Source organism: Carcharodon carcharias, chromosome 11 (genome assembly GCF_017639515.1).
Source record: "Carcharodon carcharias isolate sCarCar2 chromosome 11, sCarCar2.pri, whole genome shotgun sequence".
NCBI lineage: Eukaryota > Metazoa > Chordata > Chondrichthyes > Lamniformes > Lamnidae > Carcharodon > Carcharodon carcharias.
Genome location: NC_054477.1, coordinates 76,134,603 through 76,161,873, shown reverse-complemented (window position 1 = coordinate 76,161,873; position 27,271 = coordinate 76,134,603). Strand labels below are relative to the sequence as shown.

Sequence of the window (27,271 nt, the reverse complement as noted above, 5' to 3'; positions counted from 1 at the left end):
ATGACTATAACTTAAGTCTCCATGCTACAGCTATACAAAATGCAGGTTAAACCATCCTTGGAGAACAGCGAGCAATTATGGGCACCACACCTTATGATGGCTATACTGCTTTGGTGGGAGTGCAATGCAGATTCACCAGAATGATACTTGGACTCCAAGGACTAAATTTCAAGGAGAGATTACGCAAACTAGAGTTGTACTCTAGAAATTTAGAAGGTTAAGGTGTGATTTGATCGAAGCTTTCAAGATATTAAGAGGAACAGATATTGAGAGAGACTATTTCTGCTTGTTGGAGTATCTTGGACCAGAGGTCATTGTTTAAAAACTAGAGACAAACTTTTCAGGAGTGAAATTAGGAACCATTTCTACACACAATGGGTGGTAGAAGTTTGGAATGCTTACAGTGTTCATATGTTTTTCCTATAATACACACAAATGAGTAGAATACAGTTTACGCAGTGACGTTTACCTACCTCCTATTTTGTAAACATACCTTACAAGTCAGTTGCACTGGAACCGATTGGCACCAACCTTACAACACGAGATCTGTATATGTTTCTCAGTTCTAGACCATATTCCTGTGCCATTACAAAAACTGCCTTATGTGGCTTGGTGTCCAATTTTGCTTCATAATGCTCAGATTCATAACGCTCCAGGCGTTGCTGGCTAGGCCAGCATTTATTGCCCATCCCTAATTGCCCTTGAGAAGGCGGTGAGCCACCTTATTGAACTGCTGCAGTCCATGTGACGTAGGTACAGACACAGTGCTGTTAAGAAGGGATTTTGACTCAGCAACAATGAAGGAACAGAGATATAGTTCCAACTTAGGATGGTGTATGGTTTGGAGGGGAACTTGCAGGTGGTGGTGTTCCCATGCATCTTCTGCCCTTGTCCTTCTCAGGAGTAGAGGTCACGGGTTTGTAAGATGGTGTTGAAGGAGCCCTGGTGAGTTGCTGCAGTGCGTCTTGTAGATGGTACACACTGCTGCTACTGTGCATTGGTAGAGGAGAGAGTGAATATTTAAGTTGGTGGATAGGGCGCCAATCAAGCAGGCTGATTTGTTCTGGATGGTATCAAGCTTCTTCAGTGTTGTTGGAGCTGCTGTCATCCAGGCAAGGGGAGAGTATTCCATCACACTCCTGACTTGTGACTTGTAGATGCTGAATGGGTTTTGTGGAGTCAGGAGATGAGTTACTCTCGATAGAATTCCCAGCTTCTAACTTGTTCTTGTAGTCACAGTATTTATATGGCTCATCCAGTTCAGTTTCTGGTCAATGGTAACCTCTAGGATATTGATAGTGGGGGATTCAGTGATGGTAATGCCATTGAATGTCATAGGGCGATGGTTAGATTCTCTCTTGTTAGAGATGGTCATTGCCTGGCAGTTGTGTGGCACGAATGTTACTTGCCACTTACCAACCCAAGCCTGGATATTATCCAGGTCTTGATGCATTTGGACATGGGCTGCTTCAGTAAAAGAGGAGTTACGAATGGTGTTGAACATTGTGCAATCATCAGTGAACATGCCCACTTTTGACCTTATGATGGAGGGAAGTTAATTGATGAAACAGCTGAAGATGGTTGGGCCTAGGACACTACCCTGAGGAACTCCTGCAGCAATATCCCGGGACTGAGATGATAGACCTCCAACAACCACAGCCGTCTTCCTTTGTGCTAGGTATGGCTCCAACCAGTGGAAAGTTTTCCCTCTGATTCTCATTGACCCCAGTTTTGCTAGGGCTCTCTGTTTGATGTCATAAGGATTAGTATCCCTAGGTCTATCTTAACTTGTAATGAAAACCTCTTTAAATGTCTAACAGTTTACTTGGATCTAACTTGACTCAAAGTCCACTTGGTTGAACTCGTCATATTCAGCATCCTTCTATCTGCAGAAGATGATGGAAATGCAGCAAATCGAACATGTTAGGGACAGGGTAATTTCACTTTTGCTAATGACTGAAGAAATCAAACTGTGAGAAGTAGGCTCTCCCACAAGTGCCGCATATAAAGTGGTTATCAGGTAACGCTGTCAGTTGTTGTTTTGGTGCTGGCGTCTGTTTCCAAGCCGCTGTACCTGCTGATCATCATGATGGTGCACTTCAAACCACAGTGATGTCACCATTTTCCTCAGTCAACAGTTAGTGTCTCCCAGTGTGAGGGCTTTATGTCATGCTTGCATGAAGTGGGCTTTGGACATTCTACCTCGGCACACACAAAATCCTTAGGTATGCGATCTTTCTGCCATCCTGCAAACATTCCTGAGCAAGCGAAGTCGTCTCTCCTTGATAAGTGCCAACATACATGAGAGCTTTGCCTTTGAAAGAATGGCTGCATTCATGGTTTTGTCCTTCCACGAGATACCCACAATGCGCCTCAAACAGTGAAGATAGTGAAGATGAAAGTTACTGAACTTCCTTTCTTGATGGCTGTAAACCATACGTTTCACAGCCATACAAGGTGCTGAGAACACAGTCCTCATAAACCAGCATCTTGGTCCTAAGAGTTAGCTTGATGTTATTCCATGTATGTTTCATGAGTTGGCCAATGGTATAGCTGCTTTCCCTATGAGTCTATCTAGTTCTGCAAAATTACCTTTTAGGAAACAGCTTTAATGGACTGTTCTTTCTGAATGTGCCTATACTCTGTTCTACAAGGCCAAAATTGTACTTTTGAATTTTGTTCCAAGATTGGTTGCAGAGGGTAGGTTTTTGGCTCAGTATAAGGGTTGCTTCTAGAAAAGAGACTGCAGGAGTCACGACTGCTTCTCAGTGTGTTTTTGAAAACACTGAGTGATAGCAAAGTGAAGGGAGCTAAAAACTGAATTCCAATGGGTAATAGTGTACCAAATGTGTGGTTCTTTGTGTAGCAGGAAAGGAGCGGTGAGGAGATGTTCAACGTTAAAGTATTGGAGAGTGTGTACAAAGACACAGGCTGGAAGATATCATTAATGTAGGGTCAGATGAAGCCAGGGAGTGATGAAAGCAAGGGTGATAATTTTTAAATTTTTATGCTGGAGCACAGAAAGGAAGACAGACATGGAACCTTAAGAAAGTTCAAAGTTACTAATTCCACAATTAGAGAAAATTGAGTTCTGCAATACTTATTGAGCTGCTTCTTTCAAATAATAGCCAAACAGTAGCCATTCAACTTTCCATCATAATATCCTTATTTACAGATTATTTTTAGACTGCATTATCATAGGGACTATGAGGGATATGAAAATATTACAGAAGCATTAGAAAAAATTCTGCATTATAAAATAAAATTTAGTTTAAGGTTCATTGCTATGATCAAAATCATCAATTTACATTTCACTGATATTCCAAAAAAATCCAATAAAAGGAATAATTAGCTACTGGTATGCTCATAATTCAAGACAGCTGTTATTTAGCTCTCTTTCAAATATTTTAACTACATAAGAGTAAATGCCAATATCAAACTTGGGTAATGAATAACTAGATAAATGCATTTCCCCAGTATAACCAATATATCCCTGTTGGCTTTTCTACAAAGGTTATATTAAATATATTCCTACTTTTTTGAAAAAAAGATTAAATTCCCTAAATGTTACTAATATCTCATCAATCCATTTTCATCAATCCATGATCACAGAGGGTAGGTTTTTCAAATGAGTCTGCCAAAGGTACTGTAATGGTGTATATTTTGCAAATGGACTTACAAAAATCAAATACTCTGCAGATGTTTCCCTACAATCTAATTGCTTGCTTAATAAAATTAAATGTTTTATTTGGTTTATATGTTTACAATGTTTGCTTTGGTTATATTTCTTCTCCACAATCCACATAATATTAAGGGTGAGCAGACAAAAGAACATGCTCTAAGGATTTTTCAATATTAATAAATTGGTCAGAAGGTGTAGCTAGCTAATCTCTCTTTCACTCTACCGTCAATCTTTCTAAATTATTCATCTCAGCTAGCACATATTCTGTAGAAGATTTTCAGATATTCCTCCCTTAGGCAATTACTTGTGAGCATGTAACAGAGTACAGAATACATTTCTTCCCAATTTCCTTTCAGTTTAATAATATTCAGAAATATGCTTGTAATCCTCTTTTACAAGGGGAGGTCACTAGATCATGGATGAGAATAAGAAGGGTCTATGGGATACAATATTAATCCCATAAATGGTCTCACCTGGTATGGTACAAACTAAAAAAATTCAAATTAAATTTGTCAGTTTCACGAGTGGGAAATGGATCAAATCCCAAGATTCTGTGTAATTTGTTCTAATCATGCCACACATTAGTAAATAATTATAATTATCGATGCTAGGTATAACTTAATTTAAAATCAGAAATAAATTGGTACACTGATTGGATAATTGTCCCAATAAAGCAGTGAAACATTTTCCACTTACAGTGCAGTCCATTCTCAATTATGACATTTTCTCCCTGAAATACAAATTAGTCGCAGGGTGATGGTGTTCCATATGGTAGGGCATATTCTAACAAGAACAATAAAGCATATTTACATAGCACCATTAACATAATAAAATGTCTCAAGGCACTTCACAGGAGCATTATCAAACAAAATATTAGACCAAGGCACATAAAAAAGATGTTATGTCAGATGCCAAAAAACTTGGTCCAAGAGGTAGGTTTTAAAGAGTCTCTTAAAGGAGGAAGGCAAAGTAGAGAGGTGTAAGGGAGGGAATTCCAGAACTTAGGGCCCAGGCAGCTGAAGGCACAGCCACCAACTGTGGAATGACTAAAATCAGAGATGCTCAAGAGGCCATAATTAGATCAGCACAGATATTTCAGAGGGTTGTGGGGCTGGAGAAGATTACAGAGAATAGGGAGCATTAACGCTATGGGGAAAATTGAAAACAAGGAAGAGAATTTTAGAATCAGGACATGGCTTGACAGGGAGCCAATGTAGGTCAGAGACCATTGGTGTGATAAGTGAACAGGACTAAGCACAAGTTAGGACATGGTGGCAGAGTCTTGGATGACCTCAAGTTTAGAGAGATAGAATTTGGGAAACCAACCGGATGCATTAGAATAGTTAAGTCTAGAAGTCACAAAGGCATGGATGAGAGTTTCAGCAGCAGATGAGCTGAATTTGGCTGATATTACGGAGGTAGAAATAGGCAGTCTTAGTGAATGCACAAATATGCGGTTGAAAGCTCATGTTGGGGCCAAATATGCGACCGAGGTTGCAATAGTCCAGTTTAGTCACAGACAGTTGCCAAAGAAAGGAATGGAGTTGGTAGGTAGGAAACAAGAGTTTGGAGTTTGGGACAGAAAGCAGTGGCTTCAGTCTTCCCAACATTTAATTTTAGGAAATTCCTGCTCATCCAATACTGCGTATTTTGGATAGGCAGTTGATAATTTAGTAAAGGTGGAGGAGATGAGAGAGGTGCCGGTAAGGTAGGACTGGGTGTTGTCAGCATACACATGAAAACGTGCTTTCAGATAACGTTGCCAGGGGGCAGCAAGTAGATAAGAAATAGCAGTGGCCAAGGATAGATCTTTGAGAGACACCAAGAGTGACCTTGCAGGAGTACAAAGGGGAAAAAAGAAGAAAAGAAATGCCTTTGGATTGTATACAGTTTGATGAAGGGTCATCGACCTGAAACATTAGCTCTGTTTTTCTCCACAGATGTTATCTCACCCAATGGGTATTTCCAGCATTTTCTGTTTTTATTTAAAGTTTTCAGCGTCTGCAGTATTTTGCTTTTGTCCTATGGATTGCATTCTAGGTAGATCGTGAATGTAAAGAAACTGACTAATACTGATGTATAGACTTTGTTATCACTGTACGTGGTCCAAATTAACTGGATTTGTATTGTCCTTTCCATTTTTAGCCCGCTATCCAAAGCCACATCATTACACCAATTAGGCAATGTTCAGCTCTCTTTTCGGTTCATCCTAATGAAGTTAGTAATTTTGAGTCTAAAACCTATAAATTGGATTCATCTTTTTCTTTACTTTTAATGTTAACTTAATTAAGTTCTGATCACCATTTCTCAAGTATTCTACTTTTAGGTTCCTTAGTAGATCAACTGTGACTCAGTTGGTAGCACTTTTACTTTGTGTCTAAAGATTGTTACAATTATGAGATTTAGGATTGTTATGTTTTGGGACTATGTCTTTAATTTAGGGTAAAACGAAGGGGGTCATGTGACCTGTTCTAATGTCTGCCTGATAATATGACTAGGTGAGGGGCTGTTGAAAATTATAGGAAAGCCTAGATTGTCTTGCTTGGAAGAAGGTGTTTACACTTGGAGACAGTGGCAAGAGCATCTGTATGCTAATAGTGGTTAGATTATGAGTCTCCAAAGTCCTAGATACATTGAGAATGATGGGTTGTAAACTGCTTTAAACTTTACTTTACATTTACTTTAAGATCAAATAGAGTAGGGGTCTCAAGGATTGCTAAACAGCATGTCTACTGGATGCAAGGCCCATGTGATCCACATTACCACGGAGATGGGTTTTAAGAGGGGAAGGGTCTAGGGTATCCCTGAAAACCCACAGAAAATGTTATTCTTCCAGGATCCAGGACAGAGAGAGAGAGCAGCCGAGCAGAGGCTGAAAATGTCTAAAGTTCACTGTGCAGGAATGCAGGTGGAAGCTTGAGTTCAGATTGTAAAGACCAGATTTATGAGGATTTAAATGAGGCTGGAAGTTTCGAAGAGCTTTAGCTAAAGGGAGGAAATTAAATGGACGAAAAACCCTCATAATGAAAGCAGATTCTGGAGTTAAAAGTTACTAGGTTGGGAAAGTAAAAGAACAGAAGTAAACCCTCAGGAGTTAAATTAAAAACACAAAGTGTTAGAAAAGCTCAGCAGGTCTGACAGCATCTGTGGAGAAAGAAAGAGCTAACACGGCTCTTCTTAGAAACTGCATTCCACCTTTTTATGCATCCTTTCTTTTGCCCTATCATCATTGGCTAAGCATTCAACTGCCTAGATCCCATGCTCTGAAATTCCCTATTTGATCTGCTACTTCTCCTTTCTTAAAAACTTTCCTTAAAATCAACCTCTGACCAAGGTTTTGTTCATTCCTTTTAATGTATGCTTCTGTGACTCAGTGCCCATTTTCTTAACACGGTGAACCACATTTTATATGTTAATGATGCTATCTAAATGCAAGTTGTTGTTGTTTTATTATTGGAAACAAAAGAAATTGTATAATTTGTCAACAAATGAATAATTGTGGCTCTTTTTTTAGTTCAAATTCAACCTTTGACTACCTAAAGTACTAAGAAATATCCAAATCACTTAATAACCACCAATTTAATATTTTCCTAATCACATTTTAAAAAAGGGTAATCTTTTCCTGCCAGGATTACATTTATTTACATTCTAGATATCATTGCACTGCTTTTCATGCCAGATGAGTGTTAATTTTCATAACAATAATCTACAGATGAGAGGCTATTTACCCCAGCCCACAAATATACCCCATTACTGCATCAGACTACCCACTGACAATATAATTATTTTGTCCCTTTAACTTCCCAGTGCTTTAACCAATTCCAGATTGATTGTTCCATAAGTTAACTTAAATTTGAAGTAGTTTATTTTCCAGTTATGTTTATGTATGATTCTTTTATTTATAACCTGGTCCTTTAGTGTCCTTCACCCCTTTTCTCAGGTACTGACACGTCCCCTTAAAATCTGCCATTATCATCCTTTTCCTCAAGAAACCAACTTTTGACTTCCTCCTCTCCTGTAAACTATCACCCAATCTAACTTCCCTTTCCTCTCCAAAGATCTTGAACTTTTTGTTGCTCCTAAATCCTATTGTTAATCATATATTAATTGTGTTTACCTGTAGACATACTTGTGCCCCTTTAAATAATCACAGGCTTAAACTGTGGTTGTTAGTTTAGGTGATGTTTGCTTGTAATCTGAAACTCTAAACAAGTGCTTACACAAGTCTGTAAAGAGCTTGGCCTAAATAGCCAAGTGGTTATGGTACTGGGTTTAGAACCCCAAGATCAAGAGTTCAAATCTCACAATGGCAAACTATGAAACAATGTAATTTGCTTGGCCTGAATAGCCAAGTGGTTATGGTACTGGGTTTGTAACCCCAAGATCAAGAGTTCAAATCTCACAATGGCAAAATTATGAGCTTGGCCTAAATAGCCAAGTGGTTATGGTACTGGGTTTGTAACCCCAAGATCAAGAGTTCAAATCTCACACTGGCAAACTATGAAAAACTGTCACGAGCTGTCAGAGAACCTAAGAGCTTGGCCTAAATAGCCAAGTGGTTATGGTACTGGGTTTGTAACCCCAAGATCAAGAGTTCAAATCTCACAAAAGTACATTCCTGGCTAGCTCAGTCGGTAGAGTATGAGACTTTTAATCTCAGGGTCGTGGGTTCAAGCCCCATGTTGGGCGCTGTAACTTTACCGCACGCGGTAGCACATCAGACTTTCAACCTGAGGATTCACGTTCCAGCCCATGTGTGGGCGTTACTTTGGGGTCGACAAAGAGACGCAAATCCAGGGTCGAGGAGTTGGAGAAGGAGGTGCTCGACCTGGAGGCACGTCTCCGTCAGCCCGACGCGGACCCGGCCCTGCGGTCGGTGTACGATGAGAAGAAGGGCGCGCTGCGGGACCTGCAACTGGTCGGGTCTCGGGGCGCGTTCGTGAGGTCGCGGATCTGTTTCCTTAAGGAGATGGACCGTGGCTCTCCCTTCTTCTACTCACTGGAAAAAAGGCACGGGGTCCGTAAGCAGCTCTTTACGCTGCTGGCCGACGACGGATCCCTTGTCTCGGATCCGGAGGGCATCAGGGCCATTGCCCGAGATTACTACACTGCCCTGTTCTCTCCGGATCCGTCCAGTGAGGAAGCTTGCAGAGTTTTGTGGGAGGACCTGCCGAAGGTCGGCCCGGAGTGCGCCGGAAAGCTCGACTCCCCTATAAGTCTGGGGGAGCTGACCGGCGCACTCGACGGTCTTTCTAGGGGCAAAACCCCGGGACTAGACGGGCTGACCGTGGAGTTCTTCAGGGCGTTCTGGGACGTCTTGGGGAGCGACTTCGCGGGGGTCCTGGGGGAGAGCATTGCTACCGGGGAGATGCCCCTTTCGTGGCGCAGGGCCGTGATTGCCCTGCTGCCGAAGAAGGGGGATCTCCGCCTTCTTAAAAACTGGCGCCCGGTCTCCCTCCTCAGCACGGACTACAAAATCTTTGCCCGAGCCATGTCTTCTCGGCTCGGCACCGTGCTGGACCACATGATCCACCCTGACCAGTCCTACACCGTCCCGGACCGAACCATTTATGATAACATCCATCTGGTCCGGGACATCATCCACCATTCCCAGAGGGCTGGTCTGTCGAGCGCCTTCCTGTCTCTCGATCAGGAGAAGGCGTTCGACAGGGTGGATCACGAATACTTACTCGGAACTCTGCGAGCTTTCGGGTTCGGGACGCATTTTGTCGCCCGGATCCGACTTCTGTACACTGCCGCGGAGTGTCTAGTGAAGGTTAACGGGTCCCTGACGGCGCCCCTTCGCTTTGGGAGAGGGGTACGTCAGGGCTGCCCCCTGTCTGGCCAGTTGTATTCTATTTGCGTGGAGCCTTTCCTGCGCCTCTTGCGGAGGAGGTTGTCGGGATTGGTTCTGCGCGGGCCGGGCATCGGGGTGGTCCTTTCGGCTTACGCCGATGACGTGCTCCTTATGTTTAGTGACCCGGCTGACCTGCGGAGGATGCGCGAGTGCCAGGAGGTCTACTCTGCCGCTTCTTCTGCCAGGATCAACTGGGGTAAGTGTTCTGGACTCCTGGTCGGTCAGTGGCAGATGGATCCCCTACCCGAGGAGCTCAGGCCTTTCACCTGGAGCAGGACCAGCCTCCTCTACCTGGGGGTCCATCTCTGCCCCGCTGAGGAATCCTGGCCGGCAAACTGGCAGGAACTGGAGACGAAAGTCACCGCTCGCCTGCGGCGCTGGACAGGACTGCTCCGAGTGCTATCTTACCGGGGTCGAGTTCTGGTCATAAACCAGCTGATCGCCGCCATGTTGTGGTATCGGCTGGTCACTTTGACCCCTCCCCCGGACTTTGTCACAAGAATCCAGAGATTGTTAGTCGACTTCTTCTGGGACAAAAGATTGCACTGGGTCGCTGCCGAGGTTCTGAGTCTCCCGCTTAGGGAGGGTGGTCAGGCGCTAGCGTGCCTACGCACACAGGTGGCGACTTTCCGCCTTCAGACCCTGCAGCGATACCTCTACGTTGAGCCTCCTCCTAGATGGTGTGCCCTGATGACGTATTTCTTCCGTCAGGTGCACGGCCTGAATTATGACGTGCAGCTCCTGTTTATAGAACAGCTGGGCCTCGGTGGCTCCTTGCAGGCGTTGCCCGTCTTTTACCAGGACCTGATCAAAGTCTGGAAAGTGGTCGCCTCGCGACGCAGCTCTCCCCCGTCAGGAGTAGCGGCTATCGTCAGAGAGCCGCTGCTCAGGAATCCGCCCCTCCGTCCTTTTCAGTGGTTGGCGGAGAGGAGGGCTGTGGCCGCAGGGGTGACCAGGATCGGGGACGTGCTGGGTGGCGGAGGACTGGGCTGGATGCTCCCGCAGGAGTTGGCGCGACGCGCGTCTGTGAGTGTCCAGGTCGCAGCCGATGCCATCCAAGACCTGAGAACGGTCGTGCTCGGACCCGACGTTATTTTGGGTCTTGAGGTGGCCCAGGTGCGCGGTGGTCTTCCGTCTGAGCGTTCCCCTGTTCGGACGGAATTCCACATTGGCCCCAAGCCCCGAACCCTCCCTCGGGTGCTGGTGCCCCGCAATATGAGCCGCCTCGGGGACATGCCCTCTGTGCCTTTTGGCACGGCAAAGAGGGGCTTTTTGTATGGACTGCTGCTGCACACCTTCCATTTTCTCGCCCTTGTCCGTCGACCGGACACGCCCTGGCGTGCCTTGTTGCCGTCCGGCGGCGGAGGCCCTCGATGGGAGGCCCTCTACGGAGGTGTCCTCCCCCTTTCTATCGGGGACCTGGGTTGGAGGGTGTTGCATGCGGCAGTCCCTTATAATAAGAGGATGCATAGGTTCACGGACTCTCAGGACACATGCCCTTTTTGCGGTCTTGTGGAGTCCATGGACCATGTATACATAGGGTGTTGTAGGCTGCACTCCCTTTTTAGTTATTTGAAAAACCTTTTATTGATGTTTTGTTTGCACTTCAGCCCCACGCTCCTGATCTATGGGCACCCGGTGCGGAAGGGGGTCGGGAAGGAGGAGGACCTCCTCGTGAACCTGCTGCTGGGCCTGGCCAAGTTGGCCATTAACAGGTCCAGGCAGCGGGCGATCGACGGGGGAGTCCCGCCCGATTGTTTGTCCCTCTTCCGCGGCTACGTTCGCTGCCGGATGTCCCTGGAGAAGGAGCACGCGGTGTCTGCTGGCACTCTCGAGGCCTTCCGTGCTCGGTGGGCACCGCGGGGACTGGGGTGTTTTGTTGACCCCTTTAATCACATTTTGATTAAAAGTTTGTAAGTTTCCTTTAAACTTTGTTCTTGGTTTTACAGCTGACCTGAATTAGGGGCTGTGCCTGATTTATCCCAATTTTGTTGATTTGGTTTTCATTTAAAAGATTATCAAGAGTTCAAATCTCACAATGGCAAACTATGAAACAATGTAACTTCATCTGAAACAGATGGAAACGGGTTTGTACTCGAAAGAGCTACGTTTAGCTTGGCCTAAATAGCCAAGTGGTTATGGTACTGGGCTTGTAACCCCAAGATCAAGAGTTCAAATCTCACAATGGCAAACTATGAAACAATGTAACTTCATCTGAAACAGATGGAAATGGGTTTGTACTCAAAAGAGTTACATCTTAATGCTTGGCCTAAATAGCCAAGTGGTTATGGTACTGGGTTTGTAACCCCAAGATCAAGAGTTCAAATCTCACAATGGCAAAACTATGAAACAATGTAACTTCATCTGAAATCAAGAGTTCAAATCTCACAATGGCAAACTATGAAACAATGTAACTTCATCTGAAACAGATGGAAATGGGTTTGTACTCAAAAGAGTTACATCTTAATGCTTGGCCTAAATAGCCAAGTGGTTATGGTACTGGGTTTGTGACCCCAAGATCAAGAGTTCAAATCTCACAATGGCAAAACTATGAAACAATGTAACTTCATCTGAAATCAAGAGTTCAAATCTCACAATGGCAAACTATGAAACAATGTAACTTCATCTGAAACAGATGGAAACAGGTTTACTCAAAAAGAGTATCAAGAGTTCAAATCTCACAATGGAAAACTATGAAACAATGTAACTTCATTTTAGCTTGGCCTAAATAGCCAAGTGGTTATGGTACTGGGTTTGTAACCCCAAGATCAAGAGTTCAAATCTCACAATGGCAAACTATGAAACAATGTAACTTCATCTGAAACAGATGGAAACAGGTTTACTCAAAAGAGTATCAAGAGTTCAAATCTCACAATGGCAAACTATGAAACAATGTAACTTCACCTGAAAGACAGATGGAAACGTGTTTGTACTCGAAAGAGTTACAAGTCTGTAAAGATTGGCTCCAGTTATATCATCCACCAATTAGCTTTCTGGATTAAAATATCCATCTTTCCTGGAACACCATGTTTGAATCCCTCAATTAGGATTCTGCCCTTGCCACAATACCAAAACATATCTCAAAGTCACAAGTGACATCCTATGTGAATATGACAAAGGTAAGCTATCCCTTCTCAACCTGTCTGCAGCCTTTGACACAGTTATTTACACCATCCTACTCCACTGCCTTTCCACTGTCATCCAGCTGGATAGGATTGTACTCGCCTGGTTTCATTCTTATGTATCTAATCTATATATTCTTATATATCTAATATCTAAGGGATTCTGTTCCCAGTCCTGCACTGTGACCTCTGCTAAGGCCTTAAGCTCTGGAATTCTCTCTCTAAACCTTTCCACCTCTCATTCCTCCTTTAAGACACTCCTTAAATCTTAGTGCTTTGATCGTTTTTGGTCATCTGATCTAATATCTCTTTATGCGGCTTAGTGTTAAATTAGTTCTATAGTTATTGCTGGTTGTATATAAAGTTTTTGAGATATATATATATATATCAATGGTTGGAGCTACAAAGTAGAGCTTGTGCAGGTTCTAAAAGAAAAATACTGAGTGTCTTTTTCTCCTGAATAATCTTAATTTGCTTTCAAATGTGCTAATTTAAATAAAAGTGATACTGTCATGCAAAGTTTTAACTTATAATAACTTGGTTTAAATTCTCAAAAGGTTAAAAAGGAAATAATTATTCTTACCTGGTCGTCTGTGTATAAAGTCTGTTCTTGAGGCTTTAATTTTTTAACATAGTTGGTCACAGTCTTATCCAATATTTGTGGTTTAGTACCATATTCTGTAAAATTGAACATTCAATTCAGATATATCAGGGCAGTGCAGTCTGTCAGCAACTACCGCGCTCACCAATTACTTCAGGTGGTCCGTTATCAATTCAAATGGGAATCATTCATTTATTGCTGTAACTAGTGGAAATAAGTGGTCTTTATGTCAGGTATTGATGTATTTTATGCACTGGGTTGAAAATAAACAGTAAAAAAAAAATCAGTCTTCACAGATATTGCTTATTATTTCACATCTTTATCATTGGCACTGTATAACACATGGGAGCAACAGCACATTTTGCTGACAAAAGCTAATTGTGAGGAAGTATATTTTTTCCTGACACTATATTTTTCAGAGTTACTACACATTGTTTCATTGGAAATTTAACAAGATCACCGCAGCGTTTATTTTTAAATGAGCTCTGCCAAGACAGTATAGTCTATTGTGCTTTTCTAAACAGTAGGACATCAGCACACATAGGTGTATTGCTGTTACATAAATAGAACTGACAGCAAGACTGTTGTACTGAATGGGCTCATTTTCATTGTAACAAGATACACGAGGGAAGTCACAAGGGAATCACTGCAGTGGTTACCAAGGTCACTCAAAGGTTAAGCAGTGCCTCAATTTAAAATCCCCTTCTTTGCTTTCAATGGCCTCGTCCCCTTCCTGTCCTTGTAATCATAGCCAGCCCCAAACCCTCCGAGGTATCTGCACTCATCCAATTCTGGCCTCCTGAAGCCAGAATTATTCACTCCACCACTGATGGGCATGTCATCAGCTGCCAAGTTCCTAAGGTCTGGAATTCCCTTCCTAAAACTCTTTGTATTTCCTTAGGACGTTCCTTAAAAGCTACCTCCTTGACCAAACTGCCCTAATATCACTTTACGTGTTCCAATGAAGCGCCTTGGGATGTTTTATTACGTTAAAGGTGCTTTATAAATACAAATTGTTGTTTTTAAGTTACAGCAAACAAAACAACTTTTTTGACCTTGACAGGCAGGCTCGGCGGGGGTGTGCATTGGCAGTCGGGAGTCCAACCGCTGCCCGCGATCAATGCCAGAAGGCGATTTCATGCTGGGTGGGCTAATTAAGGCCTGCCCAGCGTGAAAGCCAGCTGGAGAATCTCCAAGAAGGGGCAGGCGGGGGTGGGGGCCTGTTATCCGCCGGGTCCAATGGTCGATTCAAAAGCAGCGTAGGCAGTCTCAGGGAGGCTGCCTGCGTCGAATTTGCAGCAGCAACATGGCTGCAACCCAGGAAGGAGAACCTGTGCGGGAGGTGTGGTCGGCAGGGCAGGTGGCCTCGTGTTTCTCCAAGTGTCTTGCTGCCCTCCTGGAGGAGGTGGCTGCCAGAAGGAACACCCTTGTCCCCAGAGGTGGGAGGAGGAAGCCACTGCACCTCCCCAAGGCGGCATGGGGAGAGATGGCATCCTGGGTGAGCAGCCACATCATGTGCAGCGTGCCCTGGGTCCAGTGCCAGAAGCACTTCAATGACCTGCTGTGCTCAGTAAGGGTGAGTGCCGTGTTGGCATGGGTCAGTGTGGAGAAGTGTTAAGGGCTGGCCATCCCTCCGTGGAGCTCAGGGATGCTAGAGATTTAGTGTCACCTGTCAATGATGCCAGAGTTGGCCAAGGGGGTGAGCCCTGGCTGCTTGGACTGAATGCCTTGTGGCTCGAGGGCCACGGCTTGGACATGCCATGCGAGGTCTTCCTCAGGTGGGGTTGGCCAGGCTGCACTGGCGCTGCAGATTGAGAGTGGACGAATCAATGCCCCACTATCCTTTCAGGAGAAGACATGCCATAACAGTATTGAGAGGTCACGGGCTGGCAGGGGATATCCACACCCCCTCATCCTCTCCCACTATCAGCAGGAGGCCTTGAAGCTTGAGAAGCGACATGCACCTTGGTCAACCGGCCATGGTGAGGTTGGAGTGTCAGACAAAGGTAAGAGTGCAGTGCACTGAGGTGAGAATTTTGGCTTGTGCACCAATACTAGTGTACCTCTTCATTGATGTGAGCCTCGAACCTGAACTCCCCATTGAGAATCGAAAGACGAGGGCATTATGATGCAGATCTCCATTGTCTCATCAGGGTGGGGTGCCTGGCATGCACAGTGACAGTGTGATGACTTTAACTAATGACATGTTGTTCTCCTCCCTTTTAGGTTCACCAGCAGGCAGTCATATTCAGAGCCCTGAAGGAACACCCCCGACCCCGGAGGACCATCATGCTCCCCACACATCTGTGTCACACCCACTCTCTAAAGCAGGCACCAGGGCAGATACCGGCACCTCGGTGGGCAATAAATCACCATCTAGTCTCTTGGTGCACATTGGTGAGGGCACTTCACACTCGTTTGAGGCGCAGGTGGAGGCAGAGAGTGCCCAAGGTACTGGCAGTTGGAGGGCTGCTGATGACCAGGACGATGCTCAGTCAAAGGCTGATGATGGGCTTCTGGAGTCATCCATTAGGCAGCCGATGCTGGATGTCCAGTAGGGTGTGCAGGAGGGTCTGGTGAAGATTCATGTGCATGCCATGGTCTCCATTTTTGAGGAGACCCTGCGGAGCATGACCACTGCGTTGACCCTCATGGTCAAGCACAATGCCTCCTCCATTGAGAGGGTGGCGACTCTTATGGAAAGGCAGCTCCAGGGACATAATAGGGGTGCCTGTGGAAGGGCTTGGACCTGCAAGTCCACACAAAGACAATGACCTCAACTGGCCAGTATCCATGTGAGAGATAGATGGGCAACCCAGTGTCCCAGCTAGGTGCCCAACCATCAGTGGTGAGCAGGGAGGTCCAGAGCACCCTCATGTTGGTGCACGAGCTGCCTGTTGTCTCTGCGGGCTCTTCTCAGGGCGCTCCGGATGATGGCAGCAGCTCCTGCATCCCTCTGCCAGAAACCGTGGCATCTGATGAGGCTGCGAAGACTGGGGAGATGCCAGCCATGGCACTGGCTGCTCCCACCCAGGCGGGGCCACCACAGGTTCCACTGGCCAGAGGATGACTGCTAAGGTCATCAAAGCCAACAAGACAGCAGAGTCAGCAGGCTATCTCCAATGCTGGTGCCAGTGAAGGAGGAGCACTTAGATATATCACCCCTAAACGTAAGTTTAAAGCAACTTAAGGACAAGACAGGCTGGTCACGGGTGATATTTTGCTCCCCCATTTTGCTTTTAGTTTTTTAATGGTGTGGTTACCAACACTGGTTAAAATTCAGTTCAGAAATCTGTAACTTCCAACATTAAATGACATTTGATTTTGTGTTATTGGCCTGAATATGCTTCGTTTTTCTGTAGGTACAGAGTAGGCCAAAATTTAATGATGGATGTGTGTTGCTTGAAACTTTATTGCACAGGCACTTAGTATCTTGGTGGCCAAGGAAATGCTCCTCTCTGGGATCGAGGGTGGAGGCAGCAGCCCTGGCATGAGGTGGCAGTTCTTATTTGGTAGCCTAGCTGAAAGAGCATTGCATCAATGCGTCCTGGGTGTCCCTGCCTCCCTGGAGGTTACCCAGGTCTGCCTCCATGCCCTCAGCATTCTCCTCAGCGTGTGCGTCCTCAGACTCACTACTCGAATCATCATCTGTTGCCTGTGGAGCTGCGTCAATATCCTCTTCCTCCAGTGGGTCCCCCCTTACCAGTGCCAGATTTTGGAGAGTGCAGCATGCAACCACTATTAGTGCAGTGCGCCCCCTGAACGGTCCAGGCACTGCAAGTGCATCTTGAGAAGTCCTCTCTACCACCGCCCTTGTGGAGGCGTGGCTCCTGTTGTTCCACTGCTCCGCCTCTGTTCTTGGGTGGCGGAGAGGCGTCATGAGCCACCTTTTCAGGTAATAGCCCTTGTCACCCAGCAGTCATCCATCCAGTCAGGCTGGAGAACTGAAGAGCTTTGGCACCTGGGAGTGTCTCAGGATATAAGCGTCATGGGAGCTGTCAGGGTACCTTGCACAGACTTGTAGAATCAGCATCCTGTGATCACACGCTATCTGCACGTTCATGGAGTGGAAGCCCTTCCTGTTGACAAAGACACACAGCTCACTTGCTGGCACCTTGATGGCCACTTGCGTGCAGTCGATTGCACCCTGGATGCGGGGGAAGCCAGCAATTGCTGCAAAGCCTCTGGCTCGCTGTGCCTGGCTGGCCTCGTCTGTGCAGAAATGAATGAAAGTCAATGCATGCCTGAGCTGAGCTTCTGTCACCAGTTTGACCAACTGTGGACAGTTGATTGGGATACTCCACATAGATCCCCTACTGAGCCCTGGAAAGAGCTGGAGGCATAGAAGATGAGGGCCGCTGTGACCTTCAGAGTCACTGGCATGGGATGTCCACCTACACAGTCGGAGCTGATCTCAGACCCGATCATTTGACAAAAGGAGTTAACGGTTTCCCTCGAGAGGCAAAAACTCCTTCGGCACTGCACCTCAGACATATTGAGGTAGCTGCATTGCCGCCTGTAAACCCTGGCAGCGGGATAGTGCCATCCTCTGTGGCCCCTTCTGCCTTGGACTTCCTGCTGCCCCTACGTCCCTTGTGCCTGTACCTCTCTCACAGGTACCCCCTCTTGAAGCTGCATTGGGACACCTGGCCTCTTCTCCCTTCTGGCCCTCTCTTCCTCCTCCAAGGAGGTGCCTCCAGCAGACACTACAATCCCCATTACCAGGATTATAGAGGGCTGTCTGATACCTGGAAGGGCCCACGCAGTCTGAATCCTCCAGGGGCCTAGAAGACAACTATGAGTCCTGAAATGAAGGCTAGAAATGCTCAGGACGAAGCTCTGAAGCGAGATGAAGCTGTCCAGTTTAAACAAGCAACCAGCAGCAAACCATCTCCAACACTCCTCATTACTCACATTGACAATGCTGCTGACCCTTCTTATCCCAGCCGTGGATGATCTTTTGCAAATTGTGGCCTGCCTACCTGCCCGTTTTGCCCATGCGACAGCCGAGAAATCGCACCGGCAATGTAAAATTGCCGACAATTGGGGTGTCATGGGCCTTAACTGGCCTCTTAATTAATGGCGAGCGTGGCTCCGTCTCCCACGCGTGCCCGCCAAAAAATCAACGTGCGTCATTTCACGCTTGAGCGGGTCTGTCGCACACCCACCCGCTGGGGTGAAAATTCTGCCCAGGTGTATTAGATGGCAGGTTTTGGTTTCTTTTTTTTTAACAAGTTCTTCTGTGGAGCAGCTTTCACTGTAAAATGTTGATTTTTTAAACATGTTTTGTAAGTCCCAGAAATGTCACTTCCAGCTTTATACCAGTTTCAAAGCCGTATAATTGAACTAAACATTAATTTGAAAAATTAAAACCAAAACCTAAAATCACACATCATTTAGAGATGCAATTACCAGTAATGAGATTGTTGCATTTAATTTAATTGTTTAGGAAGGTAACCAAATAAGAAATGGCAATAACACGTGGAATCTGGAAAGTGTATTTGAAATAGCATCAGTTAAAATATCTTTTGACAAGGTTGTGATTCTACGGTCAGATTTTTCAGGTTCATCAAAACATTCATTTCTAAATTTCATAAACCAAGTTTCCACATCAAAAATCAGAAGACCTTGAAGTAAAAGAAAACTATATATGAAGTAAATGAATAGAAAGTACTCTCCCAACCCCCCAACCTCTAACTCATAGTGGATATCAATAGCTTTGTTAACATTTCCTCTCATGGGGAAGATTCAATTTTGACACCTGCCGCTCGGTAAGGAGTTCCTTAGCTAACACCAATGGAACAAGCACCATCTACAGCTTCACAGCAAATCCAATACAGGAATATGCCTTGAATGCTGATGTGCAGACGTCTGAGCTGGAAAAGTAAAGTAACAGCAGGTTTTTTTTTTCATTCATTCATGGGATGTGGGCATGCTGGCTAGGCCAGCATTTATTACCTATCTATAATTGCTCTTGAGAAGGTGGCAGTGAGCTGCCTTCTTGAACCGCTGCAGTTCATGTGGCATAAAGGAGAGAGTTCCAGAATTTTGACCCAGCAACAGTGAAGAAACAGCGATATATTTCCAAGTCAGGATGCTGAGTGACTTGGAGGGGAACTTGCAGGTGGTGGTATTCCCCATGTGCCTGCTGCCCTTGTCCTTCTGGATGCTAACAATCATGGGTTTGGAAGGTGCTGCCTAAGGAGGCTTGGTGAGTTCCTGCAGTGCAGCTTGTAGATGGTACACACGCTGCCACTGTGCGTTGGTGGTGGAGGGAGTGAATGTTTGTGGATGGGGTACCAATCAAGCAGGCTGCTTTGACCTGGATGTGGTCAAACTTTTTGATTGTTGTTGAAGGTGCACCCATCCGGGCAAGTGGAGGGCATTCCATCACACTCCTGACTTGTACCTTGTAGCCTTTGACCTGCTCTTGTAGCCACAGCATTTATATGGCAAGTCCAGTTCAGTTTCTGGTCAATGGTAACCCATAGGATATTGATATTGGGGGAGATTCTCTCTTGTTGGAGATGGTCATTGCCTGGCACTTGTGTGATGCCAATGTTACTTGCCACTTGTCAGCCCAAGCCTGGATATTGTTCAGATCTTGCTGCATTTGAACATGGACTGCTTTAGAATCTGAAGAGTTGCGGATGGTTCTGAACTTTGCGCAATCATCAGCAAACATCCCCACTTCCGAACTTATGATGGAGGGAAGGTCATTGATGAAATAGCTGAAGATGGTTGGGCCTAGGACACTATCCTGAGGAACACAGGCTGGTGTTCAAGTTGGTGTCCAAATAGTATGACATTAATCCAAACATTCAAAAGAGCTTTACAGCTAATGAAAGTTTTGAAACGCAGTCACTGGGCAGAATTTAATGGACACAGAGGTGGTCCCTCTGTGGTCACAAAACCAGGGCAACCTCGTTGCGGCCATTTTTGGAAGCCCTAATCGAATTCAATGGCAATCAGACAGTTAACTGCCTGCCATCAGGTCTTCCATGCCTTTAAGGTCAGAGATCCCACTTCCAAGTGCTGCCAGCCAATTAGAGGGCAGGAGCAGTGGCCACTGCTGGCTCTGTAACATGTCCAGACCAGCCACCAGGGAGGAGGACCCAGAATTAATTTTATGAGGCTCAATGGGGCAAGTAAGGCAAGCCCTGGGGGCAGGAAGGGGAGGTTCGTTGTGGAGGGTAAGGGTGGAACTTTCAGCGGAAGGAGACCTTGCTACCAGGGGCACCGAACAGGCATTCTCTGCTCCATCCTCTCAAGCTCGCAGAGAGGCTGCCAGATTTAACTAGGTGGCCTCCGCGTGTGGCGTACAGTTCTCCTGCCACTGTTAGAATACCAGCAGAGGCTGGATGAAGGTAAGTATCTATTAATTGGCCACATAAGGGACTCAATTGGCTTCCCTGTGGGACAGCCATTTTTGTCCTCCATACCCTGACTTAATCCACCTCCCCTTCCGATTCTATGGGCCCCATCGCCCCCCGCGCTCCTGATTCTAAGGCCCCCCCCTCCCGCCAATCCCGATTCTATGGGACACCCCACTCCCCTTCCAATTCTATGCACCCCCCCACGCTCCCCTCCCGATTCTATGGGGCTCCCCTCCCGATTCTATGGGCCCCCACCCCTCCCCTCATGATTCTATGGGCCCCCGCCCCTCCCCTCCCCTCATGATTCTATGAGCCCCCACCCCTCCCCTCCCTTCTCCTCCCGATTCTATAGGCCCCCACCCCTCCCCTCCCCACCTGATTCTATGGAACCCCCTTCCCCTCCCCTCCCGATTCTATGGGCCCCTGTCCTCCTGATTCTATGGGCTCCCCTCAACCCCAATTCTACACCCCCCACCTCCGCATTTCCTCCCAATTCCACTGCCTACCTCCAAGAATAGAGTTAAATTCTGTGCAAGAATACTCACTCAATCTAAATATCTAATAGCAGGGCGATGAGCTGAGATTCATCTGATACTGTTGCAGAATGAACAATGCTGAGAAACTGCTGTACATACTTATCAGGACAATTCACAAGAATACAAAATTGTTAAAAGGACAACAATTTATACTGCACAAGAAGACAGTGCTGATTGGTTGGTATGTGGAGTCTGATTGGTACAGGCATTGCCATGGAGAGTTTTTTGCTCTCAATTTCACCAATCTACCTGTTGCAGGTACATCTATCCATGACACTATTGGTAGGAGTGACCAACTCTTTTTTTTAGAGCTTTTTTTTAAAGAGATGAAATTCCCTCTTCACAATGGAGATACTCTCTATTGTGTTGTGTGGCACTACCGCTTTGCTAAATATGGTAGATTTGGATCAGGTCTAGCAGCTTAAAATTAGCCGTTTAAGAGACACTGTTGGCCATCAGTAGCAGCAGAATTGTATTCTACATGTCTAGCATGTCCCTCATTCCACCATTCTGTCATGAAAATATAATAATTTCCATAATATTGTGATTTATTATAAAATTAGGTTAATAATAGGGTTTTGGATAGTTTCTCCATGTAAGTGTGTGGGGGAGGAATTTAATTGAACTGGAGACAGTGGTCTGGAGGCTCTGACTTATCAAAAAGGAAGCTATGTTTGAAATGCAAAATATGTAAACATGGCTAAATTAGGTTAGTTTGAATTTCAAAGAGATGGTAAGTTGTTACATCTTGCCAGAAGCAGCTAGGCCAAGCAGTGTGTTTATTTTTCCCAAAGGTTACTGATAAAATTAGTACTGTGAAAGATTTATATTATGAGAAAAGTAAAGTTGCAAAGGCATATTGGAACAATGGGATTTGCATTAAAAAGGGAGAAACATGTATAAAGGAGATGAGGCTGTGTGTCAAAGGAGAAGGCATTCTAAGATCTAATACAAATGCAAAAAGCCTCCAGACTCTATGCATCAGGTTGCTGTCTGCAGGAACTGAAGCTGAGAAAACTCACTTTGAATTCGACTGTCCAGTGTATTGCATGGCTTTGCCTGGGTCTGGTTAAATCTATCTGTTTTTACTGTTGCCTTAACGGAGGTGTAACTTGGAGTCAGATTAATCAGGGGTTTTTGGAGGTATTATAGTAATAATTTGTAGACTTATGTATGTGCTTGAAATCTTCTCTTTCATTAATAAATGTTTAATTTAGTTTTCTAAAAACCTCAAGTTGTGGTGGTCTTATCACTCCTGAATTCAAGGCACGCATCTCGAAATAAAATACAAATTGCAAAACAGTGGTGTCACCACTGTTTAGCTTCACCAGGTCAACACCTCATTTTTAGGTATGCCTGGTGCTGCTCCTGGCATGCCATCCTGCACTCCTCATCGAACTTGGGTTGATTCCCTGGCTTGGTGGTAATGGTAGAGCGGGGGATATGCCGGGCCATGAGGTTACACATTGTGGTCGAGTACAATATTGCTGCAGGTTGGTGATGATGAGGTCAAGTATGTTTTTCCCTCTCGTTGGTTCCCTTACCACCTGCTGCTGACCCAGTCTAGCAGCTATGTTTGTTAGGACTCAGCCTGCTCAGTCTATGGTGGTGCTTCCGAGCCACTCTTGGTGATAGACATTGAAGTTCTCCATCCAGAATACATTCTGTGCCCTTGCCACCCTCAGTGCTTCCTCCAAGTGGTGTTCATCATGGAGGAGTACTGATTCATAAGCTGAGGGGGCGTGGGAGGTGTGTGTGTGTGTGTGTGTTTGTGTGTGTGTGTGTGTGTGTGTGTGTGTGTGTGTGTGTGTGTGTGGGGGGGGGGGGTGTACGTGGTAATCAGCAGGAGGTTTCCTTGCCCATGTTTGAGCTGATGCCATCAGACTTCATGGGGTCTGGAGTCAATGTCAAGGACTCCCAGGGCAACTCGTTCCTGACTCTATGCCACTGTGACACCACCTCTGCATACCCCAGGATGGTGATAGTGGCATCCAGGACATGATCTGCAAGGTATAATTCCATGAGTATGACTATGTCAGGCTGTTGCTTGACTAGTCTGTGAGACATCTGTCCCAATTTTGGCACAAGCACCCAGATGTTAATAAGGAGGACTTTGCAGGGTCGACAAGGCTGGTTTTGTCGTTAATTCCGGTGCCTAGGTTGATGCTGGGTGGTCCGATTTCATTCCTTTTTATTAACTTTTTAGTGGTTTAATACAACTGAGTGACTTGCTAGGCCATTTCAGAGGGCATTTAAGAGTCAACCACATGTAGGCAGACCAGGTGAGGACGGCAGATTTCCTTCCCTAAAGGACATTAGTGAACCAGATGATTTTTATGACAATTGACAATAGTTGAATTATCGAATTATTATTGAATTCAAAAATGCAAATGGCAAATTCAAATGGCAACTGATTCGAACCTGGGTCCCCAGGTCATTACCCTGGGTCTCTGCATTACCAGTCCAGTGATAACACCACTACACGGCACCTTCCTCATGCTAAATGGTATAATTTTAAAGTGGGTGCAAGATGATGGTGACTGTATTTATCTGAAGGTGGCAAGACAGGATAACAAAACAGATAATAAAGCAATATGGGATCCTAGGCTTTTTAAATAGAAGTATAGAGTACGAATGCCAGGACTGTTATGCTAAACCTATATAAAACACTTTTTTGACCCTAGCTGGAATAGTGTGTCCAATTCTGGGCACCAAACTTCAGGAAGAATGTAATGGTTTTGTAAAGGGTATGGAAGAGATTTACTAGAATGGTCCTAGAGATATGGGATTACAGTTATATAGATAGACTGGAGAAGCTGGGGTTATTCTACTTAGAGCAGAGAAGGTTAAAAGGTGGTTTGTACTGGGTTTAAAATCATGAAGGGTTTAGATACAATAAATAGGTAGAAGGGCCGATAACCAAAGGGCACAATTTAAGGTAACCGTCAAAGGAACTGGAGGTTACATGAGAGAAAACACATTTTGTGCAACGAGTGGTTAGGATTTGAAATGCATTGCAGGTTCAATAGTAGTTTTCAAAAGGGAATTCAATAAATACTTGCAGAAAAAATATTGCTGAGATGTGAGGAAAGAGCGTGGTAGTGGGATGAAATGTTCTGCTATTTGAAAGAGCAGGCTGAATAGGCCAAATGCTCTCCTTTTGAACTGTTATATTCTGTGATTCTATGAATGTTATCATCCAATTCTATAGAAATAATTGAAGTGCCCCATTATTCTACTCTATTTTCTTAATCTTTCTGTAATTTGCCTGTAAATTTGCTCCTCTAATTCCTTCCCACTATTTGATGTGGATGAGAATTTTAACAGATGAGCTGAGGCAGGGGCAAAGTCGGGCAATATTATGGTGGTGGAAATAGGTCATCTTAGTGATGGCATGGATATGTGATCGGAGGCTCATCTCAGGGTCAAATATGACACCACGAGACAGTGAAATGGTTGAGAGTGATGATGGTAGAGCTGATGCTATGGTTTCAGATGATGTCACTGAGGGCAGCATATAGATGAAAAACAGAAAAAGGTCAAGGACAAAGCCTTGAGTGGAAAGAGAAGCTATTGCAAATGATAAGAACCTGATGATACTTTATATGGTCCAGCCAGATCTGGACGTAACTCAGTTGTCCAATATATCTGTTGAAATCCACGTCCCTTGAACTTGAGGGAGGGGAGAGGAGGAGGGCCATGCCAGGGACACGCAGGGTGAGAAGAGTAATGGTTTTAATGGGAATTAGGGCATCAAAGGTGAAAGTGAGGGTGTGGTTAAGCAAATCATTCACCCCAATATTTCTGCTGATACTGGAGGGCCAAAGGGTAGACAGCTGAGATTTTGAAAATGCAGTTGTATGTTGGGAGAATTTTTTTCCCAAGGGACAAACATAGATGAGGTAGGGTGTGGATTGGGAAGGGGGATGTGGGTGGAGAGATACAGTGAAGTGATCAGAGATGACCTTAGCTATGATTCACATGATAAGGACATGAAGGATTGAAAATGAGTTTGAAATAACAGAGGATGAGAAGTCACTTGCTGGCACAGACTGAGCAAAGAAAGCAGTGAAGATGTCCCGGTGAGAACATTTTTATGGTACTGGGCTGTAAAGAATGAGAATTTAAATATGAGCTGTGAGTGGCAGAACAAGGTAATTTGCTCAAAGGAGGAGAAAATGCCAGAGGAGTAAGGGGACAGACCAAGGGGTGATTTGGCGATCAGAGCCACATTCCACCGTGACAGCCTCAGCAGGATAAATGGTCGATGGCACAGTTAGGAGGGGAAAATTCATTTAGGGGGAGGGTGTTATCATCCCATAGCCAGGTTTAATAAAGGAATTGTATGAATGATATTTTATTCAAGAAACACATTCACAGCCCGAACGCAATGTAACTTGCATCGAAAAATTCATACAAAGGATAAGTAATTAGGTAAAAAGAAACGTAAACATGTAACAAATATGTAGTAACAAAAATAGACAAACAAATTTGGCAGGTAACAGGGAAGTGTTGAACAGGAGATTAAAAAGGTAAAACTAAATTTAAATTATATTAAAATTACAAATCAATACACCATTCCTACATTACAGCACTGAAATACATATACATTTCATCATTTAAGTACTTCACTGAGGACTTAGACTATGTAAGGAATAGGGCTACATAGGAACGCTTCCATAACAAAAAAGCGGATGCTGGAAATCCAGAATAAAAACAGAAATACAAATAAAAATACCTGGAAAAACTCAGCAGGTTTGACAGCATCTGCGGAGAGGAATATAGTTAAAATTTCGAGTCCACGTGACTCTTCAACAGAACTAACGAAAAATAAAAGAGGTAAAATATAAGCTGGTTTGGGGGGGGGTGTTGGGACAAGTACAGCTGGATAGAGGGCCAGTGATAGGTGGAGATTGCCAAAAGATGTCGTAGACAAAAGGACAAAGAGGTGTTGAAGGTGGTGATATTAGCTAAGAAATGTGCTAATAGGTGACATTAAGGGTAGAAAGCAGGACGAGCAAGGTACAGATAGCCCTAGTGGGGCTGGGGTGGGGGGAAGGGATTGAAATAGGCTAAAAGGTAGAGATAAAACAATGGATGGAAATACATTTAAAAATAATGGAAATAGGTGGGAAAAGAAAAATCTATATAAATTATTGGAAAAAAGAGGGATCGGAAAGGGGGTGGGGATGGAGGAGAGAGTTCATGATCTAAAGTTGTTGAACCCAATATTCAGTCCAGAAGGCTGTAAAGTGCCTTGTCCGAAGATGAGGTGCTGTTCCTCCAATTTACGTTGAGCTTCACTGGAACATTGCAGCAGGCCAAGGACAGACATGTGGGCATGGGTGGAGTGTTGAAATGGCAAGCGACAGGAGGTCTGGATCATGCTTACGGACAGACCGAAGATGTTCCGCAAAGCGGTCACCCAGTCTGCGTTTGGTCTCTCCAATGTAGCGGAAACCGCATTGGGAGTAGCGAATGCAGTGGACTAAATTGAGGGAAGTGCAAGTGAAATGCTGCTTCACTTGAAAGGAGTGTTTGGGCCCTTGGATGGTGAGGAGAGAGGAAGTAAAGAGGCAGGTGTTGCGCCTTCTGCGGTTGCATGGGAAGGTGTCGTGGGAGGGTATTGAGGTGTAGGGGGTGTTGGAGGAGTGGACCAGGGTGTCCCAGAGGGAACGGTCCCTGCAGAATGGCACCGGGGGGTGAAGGGAAGATGTGTTTGGTGGTGGCATCATGCTGGAGTTGGTGGAAATGGCGGAGGATGATCCTTTTAATGCGGAGGCTGGTGGGGTGATAAGTGAGGACAAGGGGGACCCTATCATGGTTCTGGGAGGGAGAGGAAGCTGTGAGGGCGGATGCGTGGGAGATGGGCTGGACACGTTTGAGGGCCCTGTCAACCACTGAGGTAGGAACACTTCCATCCTGCATCTTGGAGTTGAATTTAGTTGAACTTTTGAGTTGCCTTGTTGGTCTGAGTGTGGTGGGGGTAATCAATTCTGAAATTGGATAGATTGCAAAAGGGATTTTCCGAACTTAATACAAATACTAACTCTTCCTGTTTGTAGAGTTTCAAGCTTTGTGACATGAAGGGCATTGT

General features: G+C 45.1%; 1 protein-coding gene and 1 non-coding gene across 3 annotated transcripts in view; one reads left to right on the top strand and one right to left on the bottom strand.

Moving 5' to 3' along the window:
- Window positions 1-27,271, bottom strand: part of chst10 (carbohydrate sulfotransferase 10) — a 76,432-nt gene that overhangs the window by 16,791 nt on the left and 32,370 nt on the right. For both annotated transcript variants that reach the window (XM_041198959.1, XM_041198960.1), the window contains exon 3: window positions 13,245-13,339. In XM_041198959.1, coding sequence (XP_041054893.1) covers window positions 13,245-13,339 — 95 coding nt within the window. The remainder of the gene's footprint in view (window positions 1-13,244; window positions 13,340-27,271) is intronic.
- Window positions 8,299-8,371, top strand: trnak-uuu. Its single transcript has one exon. It is a non-coding gene; the product is annotated as a tRNA-Lys (tRNA).